At 33.2% G+C, this 25,528-nt stretch overlaps 1 protein-coding gene across 1 annotated transcript; it reads right to left on the bottom strand.

Annotated features, from left to right (window-relative positions):
• Nucleotides 1–292: 292 nt before the first annotated feature.
• LOC120148227 (expansin-A4-like) lies at nucleotides 293–20,176 on the bottom strand. Its single transcript, XM_039161395.1, has 5 exons — nucleotides 19,935–20,176; nucleotides 19,545–19,863; nucleotides 18,666–18,982; nucleotides 6,408–6,415; nucleotides 293–324 (listed from the first exon to the last, which is right to left on the bottom strand). Exons 1-3 carry the CDS (start codon nucleotides 20,083–20,085, stop codon nucleotides 18,673–18,675), a joined length of 780 nt encoding a protein of 259 aa, XP_039017326.1. The 5' UTR covers nucleotides 20,086–20,176; the 3' UTR covers nucleotides 293–324; nucleotides 6,408–6,415; nucleotides 18,666–18,672.
• Nucleotides 20,177–25,528: the final 5,352 nt, after the last annotated feature.

The raw sequence follows: 25,528 nt of genomic DNA on the forward strand, positions 1-25,528 counted from the left end.
CGATTTTCTTCAATATTGATACGCTAGGGCTCTATTTGAAGGTCATCATCTTCGCGAACAAAGATTGAACTTGCAACCTATAACCATTCACAAACATCAAACTTTAAAACCTAACCCCTTTTTTTTGAAGACTTTTTAAAAAATTAGGGTTCCGATAACATACCTATCGAACACAAGAAGGTAAAAAAAGTGTCTAATCTGGAAATCAATACCATAATATCGATAAATTTACATGAATAACTGATCGTAACTGTTATGAACGCTGGTATTCGTTAGAGAGGAAGAAAAGAGAATTGTCTTTAGGGTTTATCCATTTGGGGTTTGCTATGTTACATATAAATAATGAAGAAATAAAAACTGAGTTATTTAAAAGTATCGACACAAATAAAAAAGTGTCGCTACATATTGTAGACCTATTCTCTCATAAAACCGGTATATTTATACCGGTTATATTAAAAAATTATATATTACATTATAATTATGAGTTTCGATGTTTTTGGGATCGATACTTTTTGAAAATGTATCGACACTTTATGCGTTCACCCTTTTTGGCATTCATTCTGGACAAAAAGTATCGACACAATATTAAAAAGTATCTATACATGTTATAGACCTATTCTCTCATAAAATCAGTATATTTATACCGGTTATATTACAAAATTACCTATTACATTATAATTATGGGTTTCGATGTTTTTGGGATCGACACTTTTTGAAAATGTATCGACACTCTGTGCGTTCATCATTTTTGGCATCCATTCTGGACAAAAAGTATCGATACCAAATTAAAAAGTATCGATACATGTTATAAACCTATTCTCTCATAAAACCGGTATATTTATACCGGTTACATTGTAAATTTACCTATTACATTATAATTATGGTTTCGATGTTTTTGGAATCGACACTTTTTGAAAATATATTGACACTTTGTACGTTCACCCTTTTTGGCATCCATTCTGGACAAAAAGTATTGATACAATATTAAAAAGTGTCAATGCATGTTGTATACCTATTCTCTCATAAAATCGGTATATTTTTTCTAGTTATATTACAAAATTACATATTACATTATAATTATGGGTTTCGATGTTTTTGGGATCGACACTTTTTGAAAATGTATCGACACTTTGTGTGTTCACCCTTTTTGACATCCATTCTGGACAAAAAGTATCAACACAATATTAAAAAGTATCGATACATATTGTAGACATATTCTCTCATAAAATCGGTATAATTATACCGGTTACATTAAAAAATTACCTATTACATTATACTTATGGGTTTCAATGTTTCTGGGATCGATACTTTTTATAAATGTATCGACACTTTATGGGTACACCCTTTTTGGGATTTGATTCTGGACAAAAAGTATCGACACAAAATTAAAAAATGTCGATACATGTTGTAGACTTATTCTCTCATAAAACCTGTATATTTATACAGGTTACATTGAAAATTTACCTATTACATTATACTTATGGGTTTCGATGTTTCTGGGATCGATTCTTTTTATAAATGTATCGACACTTTATAGGTGCACCCTTTTTGGCATTCATTCTGGACCAAAAGTATCGACACAAAATTAAAAAGTGTCGATACATGTTGTAGACTTATTCTCTCATAAAACTGGTATATTTATACCGGTTACATTAAAAAATTACCTATTACATTATACTTATGGGCTTCGATGTTTCTGGGATCGATACTTTTTATAAATTGATCGACACTTTATGGTTGCACCCTTTTTTTGCATTCATTCTGGACAAAAAGTATCGACACAAAATTAAAAAGTGTCGATACATGTTGTAGACCTATTCTCTCATAAAACCGGTATACTTATACCGGTTAAATTGAAAATTTACCTATTACATTATACTTATGGGTTTCGATATTTCTGGGATCGATACTTTTTATATATGGATCGACACATATGCTTACTTATTTTTTGGAAACTTTACGTTTGTGAACCATACTGGACAAAATGTTGGAAACAAATATTTGTGTTTATTAATTTTTCAGTAAAAAGTCTATTTTTACCAACTACATTGTAAATTTACCTTTTACATTAAAGTTATTGAATTTTGTAGTTATTGTACATACCCTCAATATGGAATGGCCATTCAGTCCCGCACATGATGACAATTATGATGACATTTGGAATAATGCAGACAACAATCTCCATATATCGTAAGTATCAACATGACTCTTAATGTGTACAAGAAACATGTACAACAACCTACTGCTAACTTTTCTCATCTCATACATAATTACATTCACATACAAAATTATAAATCGTATACAAAATTATAAATCTTATACAAAATTAACCCTACATTTACATCATTGCATCATTTTGTTATTCTTGTGTCTCATGACAGCTTTTGTTATCTCCTGTCTTCGTTGATTTTGATTGTGGCTTACGAGATCGTTTAATATTCTCGATCGATCCCACTCTCCAATAACCTATATTCAAATTGTCAGAACGTTAAGTATTGTAAACCACAATATTCAATCTATGACTTTTAACAATTTAACCATAAACGATTTTTTAATTCCACTTACAAAATCACCAGTTGCCCTGTAGAACTGATCGATTCCATCCACATCATCACATACATGTAGTAATCATATCTGTTACAAAATTTGAAAACCACACATGTCAATTATGAAACCTGCATAAATTAAGCTTTCTATTTATGATAGCATCTCATACCCATTCAATTGCTTATTCTTCTTATGCTCCACAAATTTAAAATTTTTCAAGGGAACCTTTCCTAGAGATCTACAGTATTCTACCCAAATGCGTTTCTTATTATAAATATCTAATATTTTAATCTGCATTAAAAAATATGAAGTTATGATCCAAACAAATTATGCATTATAATTTACATAATGTCCTTTCATACATACATACATACCAATCTCTTAGCATCCTTCACTCTCTGTTTAGCTGCTTCAGATGTAAACAGACTATCATATATTGTTGCAACACGATCTACCATATCCAACACTAACATATACTAATCTGAATTAAGGTAGTTTATTGTGATCATGATCTGCAACAAATTTCACACCCAATTTGACAAAATTCAACATTCTATATCCGAAAACATCATTTGTAATTCGTATAGTGTCTTACCTTCTCACAGTCGGTGAATTTCACATAGTTATCCAATATGGGACCCCAAAAGGTAGCAATACTCTCAATACTTTCTTTGTTGTTGGCATCTAACACTTGTTGCTGCAATTACGCAACAATCATTATTAATTTACTGTCTATAACACTACTTTTCAACATTTATTAATTTAACTCACCGCTAAGTGGTATAGAATGTAGCCAATCCTCTGGAGTGACTTTTTCTAATCATAACATACTGTCCAGGCGAGCAAATCAATAATCTAACAAAATTAATTACACAATCAGAACATATTCAATAGGTTTTAACATTTTGTACTTTCTACTTACCACATCGCCAACCCATTCCGTAGGCTTCAACGTTGCATCGTCGTATACACTAGCGAATTGATTTCCCATTGAGATTACATAATATCTGCATGAATCATTAGGATTAATATATTGTCATGAAATATTTAAATATCACTCACAAAGAAATATATTTCACTTACCCCGATTTTAACCCACTATTCCATAAATAATCACAAATTGCAGCTTCGATGTCATCAATTCCGCTTGGAAGATCTGTTTTTTCAACCTACAATTTTGCATACAAATTTTTGTCACAACAATATGATAAAGATCAAATTAAGTTTTCTTTTATTCAACTTACCTTCTTCTTCTTCTTCTGGGGTGCAGGACATTCTGAATCCAAATCTGCATCTATAACAGTCTCCGGTGTATATATCACATCGACATCCTTCCTCTTCATTTCCTCCATCTTTTCTTTTTCCTCCTCCCTCTTTTCTTCTTCATATTTTTTCAATTCATCGTATTTTTGCTCTACATAGCTCTTTATCTCTTTTATTTCACCCTTCAAATTTTCCCCTTCATCCAAGTATTGATCAACCACCCCCTTCACCCCCGTAAATTCACTCCTCAATTCCACAACCTCCTTCACCACTCCATCAATTTTTTCACCCGTCACCATCTTAAGATCACCCCTTAACACCTCAACTTCTTTCACCACTTCACCCCTCAAAACCTCTACTTCTTTCACCACTCCATCTATTTTTCCGTCCACTATTTTTCCTTCAACTTCCCCCTTATGCCTCTCAAGTGTCTCTTCGACTCTCTCAAATTTCTCTTCGACTCTCTCAAGTTTCTCTTCGACTCTCTCAAGTTTCTCTTCGACTCTTGATTGTCTTTGCATGATATCAAATTGGATTTTTTTATATCAGCCAATTTAGACATCAAAATGTCGAAGTTACTCTGTTTTCCCTCACCGTCATCCCCCAATACAACCATCTCTTCTTTCTTCTCCTCTGCATTCACTGCCTCCTCTACCTCTTTTCTAATAACCTTCAAAATTAAATTACAATATTAAGACATTGATTATATTCTTAATATTATTTAATTACATTTATTACCCTTTCTTGCTTCCTCGGTCTATCCAACTTCAACTTCGCCATCACTCTAACCACCTTTCCTTCCCCCATGCATGGATGCGTGCCACTCCGGTTCTTTCATAAGCCGGCACTGCCTCACAGCCCGACCAAAAATTGAACAGTGTAACCTGCATTTATAATAAAATTTATAATTTTATATAATAACTATACTATCATTTTATATAAAAACACAAAAAAGTTTTTCAACTCATTTACCTCTAAGATTTCTATGCACCCTTTGAGGTATCTCTGGCTGCCCTTTTTAAAGTGATTATTAATTCAATCAATCTCGAATGGGCATATTCAGCCCAATTGAATTCACCTTTCAAGCCTTCATTGCAAATGAGCTTTATATAGTCCTTGTTCGTTGACGTATTACCCGTTGGACAAAGAAAGATCCCGACAAGGTACAATAAAACTCTGACCTTCAGCTCATCCCCCCGTAAGATCCACTTTTGATTTCCTCTTCAAGTTCAGCATATGCCACCTTCTACTTCAAACCATATTTGGAGGTAAGTTCTTTCCAGTTCTTACTCTTAGAGACTTCTACAACACTTTTGCTTTCATTTTCTACCCCCAATACGGCTGCAGCACATGGGATCCCAAGAGGAAATGAAAAATTACCATACTTAGCAATACATTGTTTGACATCAAATTGTGCCATCAAGGATCGACACAATTCCCTCCGAATAGGTCGATCCCTTACTCCTACCAACGATCCAAACCCATTTCTCCCAGCACATTCAACTGACCCTTCTCCTTAAGATGTTTAATTAATGAATTCACCCTTTTAAAGCTGCACATTGTCGACACTTCCTACATTTTTTAACAATATATAATGTTATAGTTCTTATATATTTTGTATCAACGTATTTACAAGTTTAATGAATACATTTTTTTCATGTACTTTCCTCCATTCTTTGTATTCTTCACTATCCATCTTTGACTGTGCGATGTAAGGTTCCTTATCAGCATCACTCATCGAATTACATTTCTCACATAATATTAAGCATAAACGTTTCTTAATAAATACATTAACGCTAAATAATACTCAATGTCAATTTCAATTTACATATCGAGCCGATGTGTTCGCCACCTTCCTTCATCCTTTGGCATTCGGTCATATTGTCAACATTTAATTTTTTTTTATCAATTTAAAATTCTTAAATACTTTAATCCAATTATCATTTCAACAATAATAACAAAAAGATATTGATACTTACTAGAAGTACATATATCCACCATTTGGTTGCTTTCGAGTCTCGGCCTCAATTTCAAAGTCATCTGCGCCTCCAATAATTTTCCACCCATTGACTCCATTTTTCCTTCATATATCAGTTTACGCAAATCAAATCAAATACTTGGTACATACACTTTATTCAATATACAAATATAGATAACTACTTTTGTGGTAAAACAATTTTCTTCAAAAGAATTTGAATGGCCACTACAAAATGTATCGGCACATTTATACAACCTATAATATCATTTTCTACCTATAATATTTAAAAAAAGTATCGACATTTATATTTTACCTTGAATATCACTTTATACCTGTAATCGGTCCCAAATGCTTCTTTACTCCAAAACCCCAAACAACACATAAAAATCCTATTTCCGATTACTGTAATAATAAAAAACTAGAGTTTCGACAACGTACTTTTCGATTTGACTGTAGCAACAAACAAACAAACTTCGCTTTAGAAACGCATTATGAAATGCAGTAATAATTACGCTTCGATTTCAAAAACTCGTCCGTTCTATATATTTTCAGAGGATATTTAGCTATGGCCTTTATATTTTCATCGGATATGTTATTTATATTTAATCGATACAACTACCAAAGTGTCGAGACTTTTATGTCAGGTGTCGATACTTTCGATAGGATAATTACATATTTCTTTGAAAGTATCAATAATTTATTACACGTACTTATTAAAGTATCGACACTTTCAATATATCTGGTAGCGATTTATCGGTTTTATCATTTCGATACCGATTTTGTCATATTTTTACTTGTTATATCGTTATGGATCGATATTTTTTTTAAAGTATCGACACTTTATAAGTGCTAAAACTGCTTCTCTTTTAAATTCACAAAGTGTCGATACTTATATTAAAGTATCGACACTTTCAATATATCCGGTAGCGATTTATCGGTTTTATCATTTCGATACCGGTTTTGTCATATTTTTATCTGTTATATCATTGTGAATTAATACATTTTTATAAAGTATCGACACTTTATAGGCGCTAAAATTACTTCTCTTTTAAATTCACAAAGTGTCGATACTTATATTAAAGTATCGGCACTTTTAATATATTCGGTACCGCTTTACCAGTATTGTCTTTACGTGACAGGTTTTGTCATATTTTTACCTGTTATATTGATATGAATCGATAAATTTTTTATTTGGATCGACACAAACCGACAAGTTAAGTTTGTCGGTTGCCAAATTTTTTAATATTTCTTCATGATTTAGACCTACTACATTATTACTACTCAACATTTTTGGTAACGCTAAACCGAATTTATTAAATATCTTTTAATGTATCCGATAATGCCGTATATTAACCGTATATTAACCCGTCTTTCATGAGATAATCCCCAATTATGTTGACAGATCGTTCGACTGATCTTCATTTTAAACCAATACCCAATAAATCTTATTTTACTATAGTTCTCGATGTTATGTTTCAACCGGACCACCTCTAAAACAAGAAAAGAATACCAAAATGAGAAAAAAATCACTTGATCCGTCAAGAGTGAGGTTACTACTATGAATAGGGATAATCCTATGTGGCGTGGTTGGACGTGATCGTCATTCTTTAAAAATTTTAAATTTATATATATTTTAGATATTTTTTAAATTTTTTATTGAAAATCGGTTTTCTCTTTTCTCTAAATTTTATAAACTTGCATCTCCTTAAAATTTTATAAATTCGTTATTCTTTACATAAAATTATACGTTCGTTCATGACTGAAAAATCACCAACTTCATACCCCAACAATACCTTTGGCTGATAACAAAAAGACAACTAGAATGTCGATGATACTATCCTTGAATGACAAAGAATGCATTATGAGAAAAGCACCTCGAGAGTCAGCCACTGATAATAGGAATGGATCGAGAAAAGGGGTAGTCGCCCTGAAGAATTTTAAATTACCATATATATTGTTCTTTATGTCCCATTATATTTGTCAATTATTAATTTTTTTTATCAAATTTTTAACTTTGATTCATTATTATTTAAAACTTATTATTGATAAAATATAAAAATATTTAATCAAGTAATTTTTAAATATATATTTTATGAAATTTTATTGCTTAAAATATTTAAAATAATTATGATTAAAGTTTAAAATTTATCTTTTAAAAAGTTAATAAAAGATAAAATTTAGTGTGACAGAAGAATATATATACTTTTTATATATTTTGTATTAATAATTTGATATTTAAAATTTTATAAATTTAATTCCTCTTAAAATCGAATAAATTCATCCCCTATATAAAATTTTAAGTCAAGTAAGTCTACCGACCTCACGTCATTTCACCCATTACTTCCTTACTAGCCGAAGTCAGCCAGCTTGACATGCATTTTTTTATTGGTGAGAAGCACATTACCTGTCATCATATTATTTGGGATATGTAAGAAATATATTATTTGGAGACATAACATTTTCACTAGTTGCCAGTTGAGGCTTTTGTGCATATAAGATCATCTCCGACTCTCATCTCTACTCTAGAATATCTCTATCTCTATTCTAAAAATGAAATAGTAATTTATCTCCAGCGGTATCTTACATTATCATCAACTCTACTTTATTCACAATATTTAACTATTATAATATTGATTTTACAAATATAAAATAAACATATACATTTCTAAAAAATATTAAGATAAAAAGTATTAATAAAACATTCATAAATAATATTGTGAAAATAAAAATAAATAAGAAAATCACAAATAATAATAATAATAATGCTCAATTAGTGCATTTCGCAGAGCAAAATTAATATGTTTATTCATCTAATTTCAATATATTTTTATCTATCTCACAATTTAATATACTTGAATATATTATATTATGTTTAATATAATATAATAAAAAACTAAAACTATAAATCAAAAAAAAATTGTAGCGTTTGCTACAATAACACTGGAGCCTCTACAGTGCATCTTTATCTTCACTCCAGCGCAGCGCTGGAGTTGCTCTAAATCAATAGCAATAAAAAGATACTGCACGTCCACATGGAACATGCTTATTATCAGCTTCCAAAATCCTTATGTATTTTGATGCTTCACTTGTATAAAAAATGAACTTTCGTTTCAGCACAATTTATAATTTGTCCAGTCACATGACTTTACTGGCACCATCACTTACCATCTCTATTGAGAAAAAAACAGTGAATATTTTCAATCACCCATCTATTACATACTAGATCGGAGTATACACTTAATCATATTGTTATAATTAACTTTATTTGCATCAACCTCAAAGTATTAAATTACTGAAACATAACATAGACTTCGTAAGCAAAACAATAACATAACAAAACATGATATCACAACTCAAATGATTACAAAACCTCAAATATATGCCCACTTTCTTGAGAGTTTTAGTATTGAAGGTAAAATTGGCGTGTGAAACAAATAGCTTTAATTGAGCTATAGGATGGTTGGTTCGATAAAACTGATAGTTTTTTAGGTTAGTTGTACGAGAGTCTGTTCAGTCAACAATTCTAATATCATAGAAGCGGAGTGTAGAAACAAAAATCAGTCTCTCGACTAATAATAGAAGCAAAGTATAGAAATGTTGTTAAAGTTATAGTTGAAGTGATATGAGTTAGTGCTTTGTGTATGTGGGGATAGCATAGTATGGAGAACCTGCAATTTGGTGTGACAATACGATTATTGTTGCTTTGAATGCAAATCCTACCTACCATGCTCATACTAAGCATGTAGACTTGGATATTCACTTTGTGAGAAAGAAGGTTAAGCAAACAACTACAAGTTGTGTTCCTGTCTGTCATCAACTTATAGATGGATTAATCAAACCAGTTGCCAAGGATGCTTTTGAAGTGTTTCGAGATAAGGTATGTGTGCAACCTTGCCAATAAAAAAAGGAAAGGGAAGATGAAAAAGTAGAAAAAATATAGAAGATAAAATTGGCGTGTGAAACACATGACTTTAGCTGAGCTATAAGGTGATTGGTTTTTTAAAACTAATAGCCTGCTAGGTTAACTATATGGAAGTTTGTTCAGTTAACTGCTTTGATACCATGGAAGCAGAGTATAGAAACAAAAATAAATCTCTCGACCAACAATGAAAGTGGAGTATAGAAGTGTTGCTGAAGTCACAGTTGAAGTGACTTAGATTGGTGCTTTGCTCGCAGACTTGGGGATAACATAGTGCGGAGAATATGTAATTTTGTGCGACAATATGAGTCCTTGTTGCTTTGAGTGCAAATCTCGTATACCATGGTCATACTAAGTATGTAGACTTCGATATTCACTTTGTGAGAGACAAGGTTACACCAAAACAACGACAAATAAACTATATTCCTGTGTGTCATCAGTTTACAGATGGGTTAACTAAACTAGTGGTCAAGACTACTTTTGAAGTGTTTCGAGACAAGATTTGTGTGCAACCTTGCCAATAAAAAAGAAAAGGGAAGAAGAAAATATAGGAGAAATATTAAAGGTAGAACTTGCGTGTGAAACACGTGGTTTTAGCTAAGCTATAAGGTGGTTGGTTTATTAAAACTGACAGTCAGTTAGGTTAACTGTATGGCAATCTATTCAGTCAACTACTCTGATATCATGGAAGTAGAGTATAGAAACAAAAACCAGTCTCTCGATCAATAATGGAAGCGAAGTATAGAAGTGTTACTGAAGCTGTAGCTGATGTGACTTGGATTGATCCTTTGCTCGTAGAGTTGAGGATAACATAGTGTGGAGAACCTGTAATTTGGTGCGACAATACTAGTATTGTGTATACCATGCTCATACTAAGTATGTAGACTTGGATATTCACTTTGTGAGAAAGAATGTTACAACAAAACAACGACAAGTAAGCTATGTTTCTGCCTGTCGTCAACTTGTAGCTGGGTTAACCAAACCAGTGGCCAAGGCTGCTTTTAAAGTGTTTTGAGAAAAGGTCTTAACCTTGCTGGTAAAAAAAGGGAAAGGAATGAAGAAAAAGTATAGAAAATATTGAAGGTGGAATGGGCATGTGAAACACGTGGCTTTCGTTGAGTTATACAGTGGTTGATTCGTTAAAGATAATAGTCTGTTAGGTTAACTGCATGGAAGCCCATTCAGTCAACTGCTCTGGTACCATGGAAGCCGAATATAGAAACAAAAATATTCTCTTGATCAACAATAGAAGCGAAGTATAAAAGTGTTGCTGAAGCTGCAGGTGAAGTGACTTGGGTTGGTGTTTTGCTCATAGACTTGAGATAACATAGTATGGAGAACTTGTAATTTGGCGCGACAATACAAATATTGTTTCTTTGAGCACAAATCCAGTCTACCATTCTCATACTAAGCATGTAGACTTAGATATTCAGTTTGTGAGAGAGAAGGTTACAACAAAACAACGACAAGTTATATTCATGTCTGCCATCAGCTTGCAGATGGATTAACCAAACCAGTGGCTAAGCCTGCTTTTGAAGTATTTCAAGACAAGATCTATGTCTTGACAGTAAAAAAAGGAAAGATAAGAAGAAAAAGTAAGAGAAATATTAAAGGTAGAATTAACGTGTGAAACACGTGGTTATAGTTGAGCTATAGGGTAGTTTGTTTGTTAAAACTAATATTCTATTAGGTTAACTGCATATGCATCTGCTAGCTATAAACGTTGTCTGTTTGTACATGTGACATAACATATAAAGATCATTCATTTTCTGTATCATATTCTTTTGTATAATTCAACATTTAAAATAAATTATACGGATAAAATGACAAGAATTAACTTGTGAATCCTAGAATATAATTTAAAATACTAACACAATTGAACTCGTATAAAAGTAGTTAAATAGACGAAATGAGTATGCCTATTCATTTAGTACATTTTCATTAAATTTATTTCGATAGTTTAATAGTAATGAAATTCAGCAGAAACGATGTAAAGGAATGAGGAAATTACTTCTTGATTGAATTACTTGAATACTTGTTTACAGCTTACAATATTATGGTTTTATACAACAGTGCATCAACTCCCTATAACTGACTAACAAACTCATAATCGTGTAGATTCTATAACTTCACTAACTTCTGATCTAAAACTTCCACATGAGCTGCCTCGTTCATTCTAGAACTCTCACACGAGCTGCATCACTCATTCTCTCAACATTCTCCCTGCTTCTTCCCTTCTCCAGCAATCAAACACACATTTATCTTGTCATGAAAACTACTAAAGGCAGCTTTTGCTAATGGTTTTGTCAAGCCATCAACAACTTGATGAGTTGCTGGAACATAGCTTACACATAATTGATTTGCAGCTATCTTTTCCTGAACAAAGTGCACATCTAGGTCTACATGCTTGGACTGCGAGTGATACACCGGATTAGCACTCAACGCAATCGCACTAGTGTTATCACACCATATTGTTGGTTGTTTGCTTTGAGGCAGCTTCAAATCAGTGAGCAAAGCATCAACCCATGCTATTTAAGCTGTTGTGTTCGCAACGCTTATGTATTCAGCTTCCATAGTTGAACGTGACACCACCTTCTGCTTTTTAGCACTCCAAGTCACCAAACTTTCTCCAATGAAAACACAGTAGCCCGACATCGATCGCCTATCATCTGCACATCCACCCCAGTCAACATCCGAGAAGGCTGATATATACAGTTTGCCTGGCACAAAACTCAGTCCATAGTCCAACATTCCAGCTAAATAACGCAAAATGTGTTTAGCAAAAAGCAAATGTTGTTCTCTTGGTGCATGCATATACTGTGCCATTTTGTTCACACTAAAAGCAATGCCAGGTCTAGTGTGACACACGTAGGGAAGCCCTCCTACGAGGCTTCGAAATTCACGCGCATCAGCCAACAGTTGCCCATCATCCTTCTTCAACTGCGAGGATGCTACCATAAGAGTAGAGGTACTCGAGGCCTTAGTCATTTTCACTTTTTCAAGCAACTCTAGAATATATTGTTTTTGACTAAGAACCAACAGTTGATCCCATCTCTTAACTTTAATGCCTAGGAAGTAATGTAGTTCCCCTAAATCCTTCAACGAAAAATGATCATTTAACAACATGACCACATTCTCAATTGCACTCAATGACTGCCCGGTAATTATTATGTCATCAACATATACTAAAACATATGTTGACACTTCACTTGATGTCAAGACAAAGAGAGAAGCATCAGCTTTGGACTCTTTAAATCCAAGATGCACAAGACTACTTTTCAACTTTGCATGCCAATTTCGTGGTGCTTGGCGCAGGCCATAGAGGGACTTCTGCAACTTGCACACCAACTTGATGCCATCAGCTGTGTATTGTTCAAAGCCATGTGGTTGTTGCATGAACGTGTCCTCACTTAGCTCACCATGGAGAAATGCATTATTGACATCGATTTGCCTTAGCGACCATCCCCCAAAACATCAAGTGTAAGTATGATATTCAATGTAGCAAAGCGCACCACTGGGCTGAAGGTCTCCTTGAAATCCTGCCCAGGGACTTAAGAATACCCCTTAGCAACCAACCTAGCCTTGTATCGTTGGACCGTTCCATCAGAGTTGCGTTTAACCCTAAATAACCATTTACAGCCAACAGCAGACCGACCTTCAGGTAACTGAACAAGTGTCTACGTGTTATTACTTTTAAGAGAAGCAAGCTCAGCATGTACTACTTCTTTCCACTCCTTGGACTGTAAGACATCATTGATCGATTCAGGAAGCATCTCATCCAAGGAACTAATAATAACTTTGGGTTTAAAGACCTCACATTTGCTTCTTGTTAACATAGGGTGTTGATTAGTAGACACCACATTCTGTTCAGTTGGAGCTTGAACTTCAGCGTTGGGCATAACTTCAGCTTCTTCAATCGATAACTGAGTAGACTCAGAATTGCTTGACTCAGACTCATTGACATTCATAGCCGAGTAGCTTCAGCGTGAGGAGTAGAGTTAGCAACACCAGTGTGGGAAGTAGAATCAATATTTCCTTGAAAACTAGAATCAACAGCATGCGCATGTGATGACTCGCTAGAGTGTATAGGCAGACCAACCACCATTCTTATCCTTCCACAAGAAGGAACAATTTGCAAAGGTGCAGACCTCCATGTACCATCGAGAGGCTCAGACTGTTTCTTATCTGCAAAAGGGAACACATGTTAATCAAATTTAACATGCCTTGAGATGAAAATACAACCATCTTGACTAAGGCATTGAAAACCTCGATGTTGTGAGCTGTAGCCCAGGAAAACACAAGGGGCAAACCTAAACATCAACTTATGTTGTTAAAAGGGCCTCAAGTGTGGGAAATAACGACACCCAAACACATGCAATGTGGTGTAATCAAGCTTAGAGCCAAACAGCTTTTCAAAATGTGAGATATTACCTAACACTCTCGTAGGTAGCCGATTAATTAGGTGTGCAGCTGTAGCCACAACATAGGACCAAAATCGAAACGGAAGAGTAGTTTGAGCTAGAAACACTAGAGCCAATTCAACCAAGTGTTTGTGTTTGCGTTCGACCACGCCATTCTGCTTGGAGGTATGAGGGCATGTGACTCGATGGGAAATGCTAGCACGAGCTAGCTCACATGACAACCGTATGAATTCACTTCCCCAGTCACTCTGAACAACCTTAATAGACAAGGAGAACTAAGTAGTGACCATAGCTTAGAACAATCGAAATGCATCAAGGGCTTGATATTTGTCCTTTAGCATGTGCACCCACGTATGTCGCGTACATGCATCCACAAATGATACATAGTAACGATAGCCACAACGATACATGTGCAACACCCCAAAGATCAGTGAACATAAGCTGAAACGGAGTATTGTACGCAGTGGTGAAGAAGTAAAGGGCAATTTGTGACTCTTTCCTATGCAACACGCAACACAAGTTTTATTCAAACTCTTTGAGATGTTAACATTGATTACATACAACTTGCAATGTTTGAAAGGTAGGGTGTCCTAAACGCCTATGCCAAAGATCAAATTCACTAGGACAATCGAACTGGTTTTATTACACAAAATATTTTTTGGTTCCATAGTAAAGGTATACATCCCATCATGTTGCTGCCCTCGAAGAACCACTGCACCAGTCGCTTCATCTCGAACAAAGCATTCATCAGCATGGAACCCAATGAAGACATTGTTGTCCTTAGCAAGCTTCGAAACCGAGAGCAAGTGTTTTGTTATTTTTGGCACATGCAATAGATAACTCAATATTAAAGCTCGAGAGGAAGCATTCAAAACAGTCTTACCAATCGAGTTCACCCCTAATGAACCACCATTACCTACTAGGAGATTACTTGGGCCATAGAACTCAGTAGAGTGTATTAGCTTGGAACCATCTGGGGTAACATGATGAGTCACCCCCGAATCGATAACCCAATATTCACCCGAAGCCATATTTGCTTGAGTTGACTAGAAGAGGCCATTTGCTTGACATTGCAGCAAGAGCATCCCGATGAATCAAACGTGGTACAATTAACAGTACCAGAATCATCTTTGGATCACGACGAACCAGCTGCTGCATTAACGCCAGGGAAGTCTCGATTAAAACGATACCAGCACTGATCTACAGAATGTCCATTTTTCCGTATAACTGGCACTGAAGTCGTGTATGACCTCGATCACGTCCACCGGATCGACCATTACGAGACGAGTCAGACGAACCAGCTGCTACTCGTCCTTAAGCCACATGAGCGTTCATGGGAAGATTCTCAGGATATGAATCAAATCCCTCAATCTGCGTTTCCGCATCAACGAGCATGGAGTAAATCTGATCCAAGGACAGAGTCTCGCGTGTAGTAGTGATGACTGCCATGAACGACTGGTATTCACGCGGCAGTCCTTTAAGAATACTCACAATGTGCTCAACTTGAGACACTGGACTTCCACACAACACAAGCGAGTCACAGATTTCCTTAACTCGAGTGAGATAAACTCGCATAGAGTCATCGCCTTTTCTCATGGACTGAAGCTTATAGTGTAGGTTCATGACCGTGCTAGTGGATCGATTGACAAAAAACTGTAAAATCGTATTCCACACAACAGCGGCTGACTCGGCACCAACGAACTGCGGCAACAATGGGCACTGATAGTGGATAAGAGTCAGGATGCAAGGGCACTGTCTTGAGCTATGAATTCTTCATAGGCTTTATTAGCGACAGTTGCACCGTTTGCATCAACAATCATCTGCGGAGGGGCTGTTAATGAGCCATTCAACAATCTTTCAAGGCAGTGGTTGTGAACTGTAAGTAACACCTGCTGCTTCCATAGAAGGAATTTCATCTCATCGAGCACCATGTTTACCCATTTGTTGGTAAACATACGAGCTGATGATGAGGATGAATCACCAAAGAGAGCCATTGCAACTTCAGCAAAGATCTCCAGGACCGAAAGCGAATGATACCATAATGAAATTCAACAGAAATGATGTAAAGGAATGAGGAAATTACTTCTTGATTGAATTACTTGAATACTTGTTTACACTTACAATATTATGGTCTTTTACAACAGTGCATCAACTCCCTATAACAAACTAACAAACTCATAACCGTCTAGATTCTAGAACTTCACTAACTTCTGTTCTAAAACTTCCACACGAGCTGCCTCATTCATTCTAGAACTCTCACATGAGCTGCATCACTCATTCTCTTAACAAATAGTAATATAAGGATACTCGAATCTCACTTCTTTAAAAATTTGTCCCTCTTGCTAAGACCAAAGTCTTTAAAAATCTGTACACAAACGCTATAAATCATATGATGTACCAATTATACTCAAAATTAAGCTAATAACCAAGGGCTCAAAATCAAATTATTAAAGTACAAAAAATTGTTATTTTTTATTGCACTCCAGTTTCAAGGTTTTGTTCTGATTAATCTGGACCGACCTGAATTTCAAACTGACTTTGATGAGTGAGTCTCCCAACGGGTATTCTCTACGAGACTCACCCACCAAAGGACTCAAAAAGTATCATTTTTCATTATCTGATTAGCACACAATTTATTATCAATATCAAGTGAAGCATTTAGTTGATTTTAACAAATCAAACATGACAATCAACATATTCTCATAAGGCATCACAAATATCAATTTGTCAAGTTACATAATAAAATGTATCATGATTTATATGATCAAATAACATAATATTCAAGTATTCGAATGGAATCGAATAACATATATCCAATTTACTTAAGATATTTTTATATAAGAAAGGGAGAGAAAATATTTAGAAATCTAACTCAAAATTTATTGTGGATTAGAACATTAGTTATTTATTTTTCTAAAAAGGTAGTAATTACAACGAGCTCCGTTGACACATGTAGAACCATTTGTCTTAGTTAAGTGCCCATGTTACCATATCATTAGATAAAAAAATGTTTAGTCTCTTTCCTAATAATGTGAAAAGCGGATTCTTAACACAAAAGGAATCCAAAGGCCTTTTGGAGGTGAGATGAGAATCCAAAGATCTTTGTTCTTTATGCCTCCAAATATAAGAAATACAAATGATGTAAGTACTAATGCCTTTCAATATAGCTTAAGAATAGTCAATGTGATAGTTAAATTATATTAAATATTGTAATAGAAAATTTTCATTACAGTTTTAATAAAATAAAATAATATCATCATCAATCGAATTTGTGATATGATAATTATAAACTCACTTTAAAATAAAATTTTATTTGATATTAACTTAAAAAAAAGGATGAATTCCGGCCCACGGGGGCAACATCCCATGTGCGGTGGTGGTTTGATTGAAGTAAATTTAGGCAAAAGCATTGGAGTTGGACCCTTGTTCGGATGTGACCTCCCAACCAACTACGCATTACGGAGTTATGGGCAATTTTTTTTAACCTTTTTAAGATTTAACAACTAACTTTTAATTAACAAAATAAATTCTAATTCTTTTTTATATCTTTAAAAACCGGTTTTCTTAGTCGAATAATTTATACGAGATTAAAAAAATTAGAGGGATATAATTATAAAGTATTGTTATAGTTGAGGATGAACTCGTAATTTCCGTAAGATGAATTTAAAACAAAATATTATTTTTAAAGGAATCCGTCATTCTATTTAATTTTTTTTAAGTTTAGTCAAGTTTTAAGAATTGTTTTTAAGAGATCGAAACTAATAAATTTGTCATGATATTCTTAAATGTCACATTGTTTATATGATTATTTTAAGTGTTTTAAGTATAATCTCTTAAACATACACTAATTGAGCGATTGAAGGTAATACATATATATGATGCGCACGTAGATTGTGTAAGTATGTACAATATAATATGATTTATTTTTTTAATAAAATTCGTATTTTTTAATAAAATTCGTTTTTTTTTTTGAAAATTTTAACTAATTTTTTTTTTACTTTTTTATTTTAATTCTGATTGACGTAGATGTGTAAAAATTCAATCGAAAAAGCTACAATGTAAACCAAAACGCACTTACTTTAGATAGGCATGCCTTTATCAAAAGAATGTTAATTTGGTAAAAGATATTGTTCGAGTGTTATTTAAAAAGAATGAATACTTATATTAAAATAGATAGCAGTGATAAGAAACAAACCACATATATATATTCAATTCAACTAAAAATACACAAGAGATCGTCACAAGACACTCCCCGAATCCCTTGAAGACTTGATAGGCTGCGGGCTACATTTTTGTGCAGCCGCCTCAGTCCTCCCTTTCAAACCACATCGCAAAAAGAAAAGAAAACCCACCGTTTCAGATGCCTGAACCAAAGGAAACAAACGAACAAACACCCCTATCCAATTGGTTAAAAACGGAACCCCGCCCCTAAAACACCGTTATGTTATGGTGGGAAACTTCCCTTTTAGAAGAAGAAGGTTATATTATGGGGTTAATAACTGCTACTGCTTTTGTTTTTTTCCTTTGTGGTTCTTAAGTTGCGTTCAAACCCTGAAATTCTTGCCAGTGAAAGTTTGACCGAACTGCCAATGGGCGGGAACGATGTTCCAAGAGGTGGAAGTGCGCCTGTCACTGCCCGTCACCCTGAACGACAGCGTCTGTCCCACTAGCACCGCGTTTGACTGCCAGTTCTGACCCCAGTTCCGGCTCATGCTCATCCATCCCATTCTAGATCCTTTCACGCTCACCTTCACGGTGTCCCCTGCTCCCGCCACGTTGGAGATCAGAACCAGGTTGAAGTAACGGAATCCGTTGATAGTGAACCGTATCCCTCCCCTCTTCCGGCATGGCACTCTGCGTAATTTAAGCCATAACCGTGAGCCCTTTTATTATCAAGGGAAAAAAGAGCATTATTGTTAGCATGAAACATGGAGCGTGCTTTAAGAACATCGGGGACTAATTGTAGCGCTAGTCCCCGATATATTCCATTAACAGCTGCTGATATTCGAGATATATTCATACATATATAGAATGGTCTAATTGTAGCGCTAGTCCTTTACAATGGTAAAATTTAGAATCTCATCCCTGTATCAACCACATGTTATGTTGATTTGGTAGCTAAAAATCCTTTCGAAGTTCGGTTAACTTTTAAGATTGGGGTTGAGAATAAATGAGGAAAAATAAAAAGGGCATTTTGGTAAAACTAAAAAGACCAAAGCTAATAATAATAACTCATCTGCTCTGACACAGACTTTACGAGAGCTTGCATCAGAAAAAAAGTACGACCCAACATCTAATCTAAAACAGAGATTAACGAAAAAACAAATGAGCTGTCATGCATTAATAAAACGTTTTTGCGTAAAACAAAAAATTAGAAAATGCAAATGAGCTTAAACAAGGAACAGAGCACACATACCGGCGGTAAGAAACGGGGACAATGCCAGCACGGTACTCAGCAATCTTGAGGAACATGGGCATGGCGAGGTCAAAGTGAGGGCGAGGAGGGTTGCACCACCCGCCATTATCGCTCGGGAGGGCATAGTTAGGGGGGCAAAAATTGGTGGCGGTGATGAAGATGGAAGGACTCCCTGAATGGCACCACTTGGGATCACTAGCACATTTGATCTCGAAGCAAGCACCGCAGCTCAAACCATTGTTGAACAATGCGGTGCTCAATGCCGCCGTGCTAACCCCATACCCCTGGCTGTACAAGTTCCCATACCCACAAGCTCCTCCTGCAACAAAATATTATAAGAAAAAGCAGAAGCTTTTGAGGGAAAATGAGGCCAAAATTGTGGGTACGTACCCATTGTACCAGAAGCATCAGAACCGCCGTAGAAGGTAGCATGGGCATTTTGCCATGCACCACCGGGGTAAACTCCTGGAATTCTAGCTTCGCCCATCGGCCACATTGAACAAATAAGCATGAAAACGCAGAATAAACTCACAATCTTCATTTTTCCCCACCCTTTAATTAATTCAACGCTATGACGAGAAGTCTAAAAACTCAGCTCTGTTCTTTGAACAGTGAGAGGGGCTGTGATGGTTGGGGTATGAGTGGAAGGAGAGGGGTGGACGGGGTACTTAAAGAGGAGGGTCTATCTCTTGAAGGAGGGGTTGAGGCCCCTTTATTACTAAAAAAAAAAACATATCTTCATTAACGTTGCTTTTGTTTGAAACTATTTTTTTAAGTAAATTACACGTTATTTATTGAATTTTATTTTCTCTTATTTCACTAATCTTACTTTTATTTTTTTTAATTTACTTACTGAATTTTATACATTTAATTTTATTTAAATTTTTTGTGACTCGACCAATTTATAAAGATATTACGAAGTTGTTAAATTAATTGAAAAAAATAAAGTATAGTGAGTAAAATAGAACAGAGAGTAAAATTTAGTAAACGTAGAATTTATTTTTTTAATCACAAGTCTTCTGTGGATTGTTCTATTATTAAAATAATCACAAAAAATCGTCTAAAGTTTAATGAGTAAATTGAAAAAATTAAAAGTACAGTGAATGAAATAAGAGAGAGAAATTCAATAAGTAAGCGTACAATTTACCCTTATTTTTTTCTCAATTTGTATTAAATATAAAAGAATATAGGCTTAAATACCCATATGACATTTGTACTTGTCACATTTTTCTATTTTGGTATCTATTTTTTCTCTCAGTTTTATACATGTAGTTTTATTCCTTCAACTAGTTTGGTACATAGCTTAATGGTAATGTTAAAGATAGAATCTACTTTGCCAACACAATGGATGGAGATTTTCTCTCTCTCTCTCGTTATACATTATCCAGAATCTTGCATTTCTCGGCAACCCTAGTGATCTCATGTGTCAAATTTAAACTAATTAACGATGTTAGTGATCAATATCAAATTAATGTACGTAATGAATATGTATGAACAAGTTGGGGGGAGGGGAAATTAGATATCAATTTGAGAGAAAACAACAAAGAGTGGATCATATAGATATTTAAGCCAAGAAGAATATTAAAGTAAATCTTTTAAAAACAAGAAATTTTGTAGTCTTACCAATGGTCTGCTTTACCATGAATATGTATGGCCCTACATCATCTGCCTTCCATTATACTTGTCTATGGAAGAGGTAGGTTTGGTTTTGGGTGAGTGATAAAATTCTCAAATTATTCAAATTGAGAAATTTAACTTTTTTTAAATTTAAATTGACATTTTAAGGGTTTTGGGTGGGTGATAAAATTCTCAAATTATTCAAATTGAGAAATTTAAGTTTTTTTAAATTTTAAATTGACATTTTAAGTTGTGTAATTATGATTTCAAATTTAATTTGATGTAAATTTATATTTGATAAGTTGTATAATTAAAAGATGAGGTATTGTCACAACAAAAAATTAAAAGCTGAGGCAAGTAGAGGACACTGGGAGGCATCTAACGTGGGGATAAGGGAATGTCTAGGTAATCTTAATATACATTTAAAAAATGTGTTATCGGAAATATTATTATTTTTTAATATTTTCAGTAAAATATTATTTAAAATATTATTTTTTCTATCGAAAATGTTATTATTGGACGTTACCTAAAATATTTAACATTTTGATAAAATATTACCTAAAATATTATTTTTTTACCGAAAATATTAATATTCGATTCTACCAGAAATTAGTTAGCGAAAATAACATTTTCGGTAAAAAATAATGTTTTAGATAATGTACCAAAAATGTTAAAAATAATAATATTTCCGATAAATTCTTTTTTTTATCGTATATTAAGATTATCATACAGCAGAACTATCTCGATAGAAACCCACTTAATCCCGTAATCAACGGCTCATATAAAACACCCCCGCCGGTCTTTAACTGTAAGTGGGGCACATACACCTAGTAAATAAAATGTTAAATAGTGTCATTAGTCTCTATCATATGCAAAATATGTGAATCTAGTCTCTATATTATTAGTGGGTTCTTAGATTTAATTTATGTACTCTAATTTGATTAAATTTAATTATAATGTTTTTAAAAATTTTGAAATCCATATCTTCACGAAAACAATGCATGCACAAATTATGAAAGAAACTATTACTAAAATTTGATTTGATAGACTTAACCGTTATTGCTTAATTCAAGATTAAATTCGTAATTTTCATGTAATACATGAGCTAATAAAAGAATCTGAGCTAAATGAAAGGACACGTATAAGAAATAATAATTAAAAAAAACACTTGAAATTTTATAAAATGCAATTTTCAAGCAACATTCATTGCTTAACTCCAAGTTGTGTCGATTAATGCACTTTATTCGGTTTAAATGCACGAAAAGTACCTTTAAATCTTGCTTTTTAGAAGGGAAAGAGACTCAAAAGTCGGGTTCCTACAAGAAGTTGGTCATAATTTGTCTTATGTTTTTCTTGTACGTGAAAATTTGACAATGCTTACATTCAAAGAATAATTGGACCGCGGAGGTTATCACTAGGATGGTAACTCAATCCGAATTCGACGGGTTTCGACTCGACACGATCGGGTAGGATTTTTTAAAAAAAAAATTTGGATTCGGGTCGGATTTTTTTTATGCACTGTTCGGGTCGGGTCGAGTTCGAGTTTAGGGTGAAAAAAATCCGACCCGACCCGACCTGAAAAATATATATATTTCATCTTATATATTTAGAGATAATTACAATAATACCCCTCTATATATAATTTTTTTTCAATTAAGTCACTGTTTTTATTGAATAAAAATATATTTTTTTATTATTTCGGGTCGGGTCGGATCGGATTTCTAAGTCATATATTCGGGTCGGGTCGGGTGAAACCTTAATTTCGTCAGATCGAATCACGGGTGGAGGACCATTTCTTCTACCCCCACCCGACCCGACCCATTGCCATCCCTAATATCACTTATCTATAAGTCGGCTTCAATTTAATGTTTTGATAAGATTAAGGTAATGCTTTTTGACCATTCGACTCTTGATTAACGTAACCTCATTGGTCATTGTATTCAACATTTGTAATTTGCAATATTGAGATTTAAATTTCGTGACCTATCACAAAGCATGAGAACCACAATTTGACGTAATTTTAAATACATTTCTTCAAGGAACAAGCATAATCATTTAGGCATGCTAAAACCAATTGCAATGTTCAATTCACTAAACATGCTCATCTTGACATGTCCCCCCCCCCCAAATATTCTTTATTATTGTAATATTGATACAGAATAGGATATTAGAGATTAAAAAAACAATTCACACAAATTGTTTAGAGCTATCACCGATAGTTTTTGGGATAATTATCCTTGAAAATTTTAAATTTTGAATATATATATATATATATATATATATATTAATAATTTATTTTCACTCTTAAAATTTTGTAAATCTATCCTTTCCAAAATTTTATAAGTTTATCCTTATAATATAAAATCTTACTATCATCCTAAAAAGTTATGATAAAGTATTGGTTGTTAACAATGTCTTGACATTTTTTGTGTGACGGTATGAAAAAGACTTAATATAGGTCTCTCCGGGTAGATGTTTTATCTGGTATGATTAGTGACAAAGTTTTGAATAAACTTATTATGATGATAGGGTATGCCTTGGACATATAGTTAAAGGTTCTCTACATGGACCGTGATGATTAGAAATTATATTATAATCCCTTTATATCTTCTAGAGTATGGACCAAACAAATAAAAAAAAATAGACGTCAGTAATATTTCTGTATATAATATTTTATAAGATAATTAGAACCGACAAATTTGACCCAAATTCGATTACCTAAATCAAGACCCAAAAATGATGATTCAAATTTGACCCAAAACCCGAAAAAATTGAATCGAACCAAAACTGACTTTAATTTTAGCCAAACCGAAAGTAACCCGAATGAACCAAAATCGACCCGAATTTTAACCAAACCAAAAGTAATCCAAACCGAGAGTAACCCGAATTTAATTTATCCAAACCCGATAGAAGAGAACATTGACCCGATTTTAGATAATTGAGTTAAAATGTATAAAAATACTAAAATAATTTATTAATTTGGTTTTCAATTTATTTAAATCAAATTATGAATTTTTAACTAGATAATTGCATCATTGTCCCCAATCTATGACCTTCATTTCAAATTAGTTCTTAAACTTTTAAAAATTTCAATTTCATCCTTAAACTATGACTATTATTTTAAATTAGTCCTCAAACTTTTTAACATTTCATTTTCATCCCCAAGCTATGATCTTCATCCTAAATGCTCCCCAAACTTTTTGAATATTTCAATTTTATCCTAAAATATCCGTATATATTAATCACATCTCTTGTTAATAAAATCATTAGGAAAATTATATTATTATATGTTTGAAAAAAATTAGGTTAAACTATGGTTGAAAGGGATTACATATTTGGATGAATTTAGGGATGAAATTGAAATATCTAAAAGTTTAGGGACCAAATTAGAATGAGATTTATAGTTTGGCGATGAAATTTGAATGATCAAAAGTTTAAGGACTAATTTAGAATGAGAGTCATTGTTTAAGGATAACATTGGAATATTTAAAAGTTTAAGGATTAATTTGAAATAAGAATCATAGTATAAGGACATATGATATAATTCATTATTAATTTAATGTTTTACTTTGAAACTATTAAAATAACTTTCCAAAACTATTAAATTAATTTACAAATTATTATTTTATATAAAAATATAATTATTTAAATTTAATATAAAAATAACTTAATTTTATGTTACACAAATAACTTATTTTTACAATATAAATATATATTTTTTAAATTAAAATATTATCGATAATATAATAATATAATATCATTTATAAATATATTTAGAATAATATTTATTTAAACATAAATTTAACATATTATTACTTTTAAGTTTAATAAAAATATTATATTTATAGTTAAACGTTAAGTATCTAATTTAAAATTTTAATAGATAATAAAATTTATATTAAAATTTTATTTTTTAATCAAATAGTTCGTACCATAAACTTGTCGGTCTGGATCAATAAAAAAATATGATAAACTCTAACATGTCTTATATGTCGAGTTTGTATTAAATTATAATCTATAAATGATAATTAAATTTGAATGAAATTGAACACAAATGACAAGATTTAAAAAAAAAAGACACATTTTTTTACAAAAATATATTAATAATTCTATATATACTTAATTTGTCTTATACTCAACTCAACTTGAATTGACTTGAAGATCAAAAGTTGACTCAAATCGAAAATAATTGATCAAATATTGATTCGATCCGAAATTCAACCAATCTGATTTGATTCGACCTAAAATCAACTGATCTGATATTGACCCGACCCAATACCAGAACCGACCCGACTTACCATATAAACCCAAAATAAAACTGAAACTTGAAATGAGTCGACTCGCCTTATTATAGATTCGAATAAAAC

This window comes from Hibiscus syriacus, unplaced genomic scaffold, assembly GCF_006381635.1.
Source record: "Hibiscus syriacus cultivar Baekdansim isolate YM2019G1 unplaced genomic scaffold, ASM638163v2 tig00110954_pilon, whole genome shotgun sequence".
NCBI lineage: Eukaryota > Viridiplantae > Streptophyta > Magnoliopsida > Malvales > Malvaceae > Hibiscus > Hibiscus syriacus.

Coding starts and splice junctions, on each gene's coding strand:
- LOC120148227 (XM_039161395.1), bottom strand. CDS start 20,085: ATGAAGATTGTGAGTTTATTCTGCGTTTTCATGCTTATTTGTTCAATG. Junction 19,864..19,934: donor TGATGCTTCTGGTACAATGG/GTACGTACCCAC, acceptor ATTTTGTTGCAG/GAGGAGCTTGTGGGTATGGG. Junction 18,983..19,544: donor GTCCCCGTTTCTTACCGCCG/GTATGTGTGCTC, acceptor TAAATTACGCAG/AGTGCCATGCCGGAAGAGGG.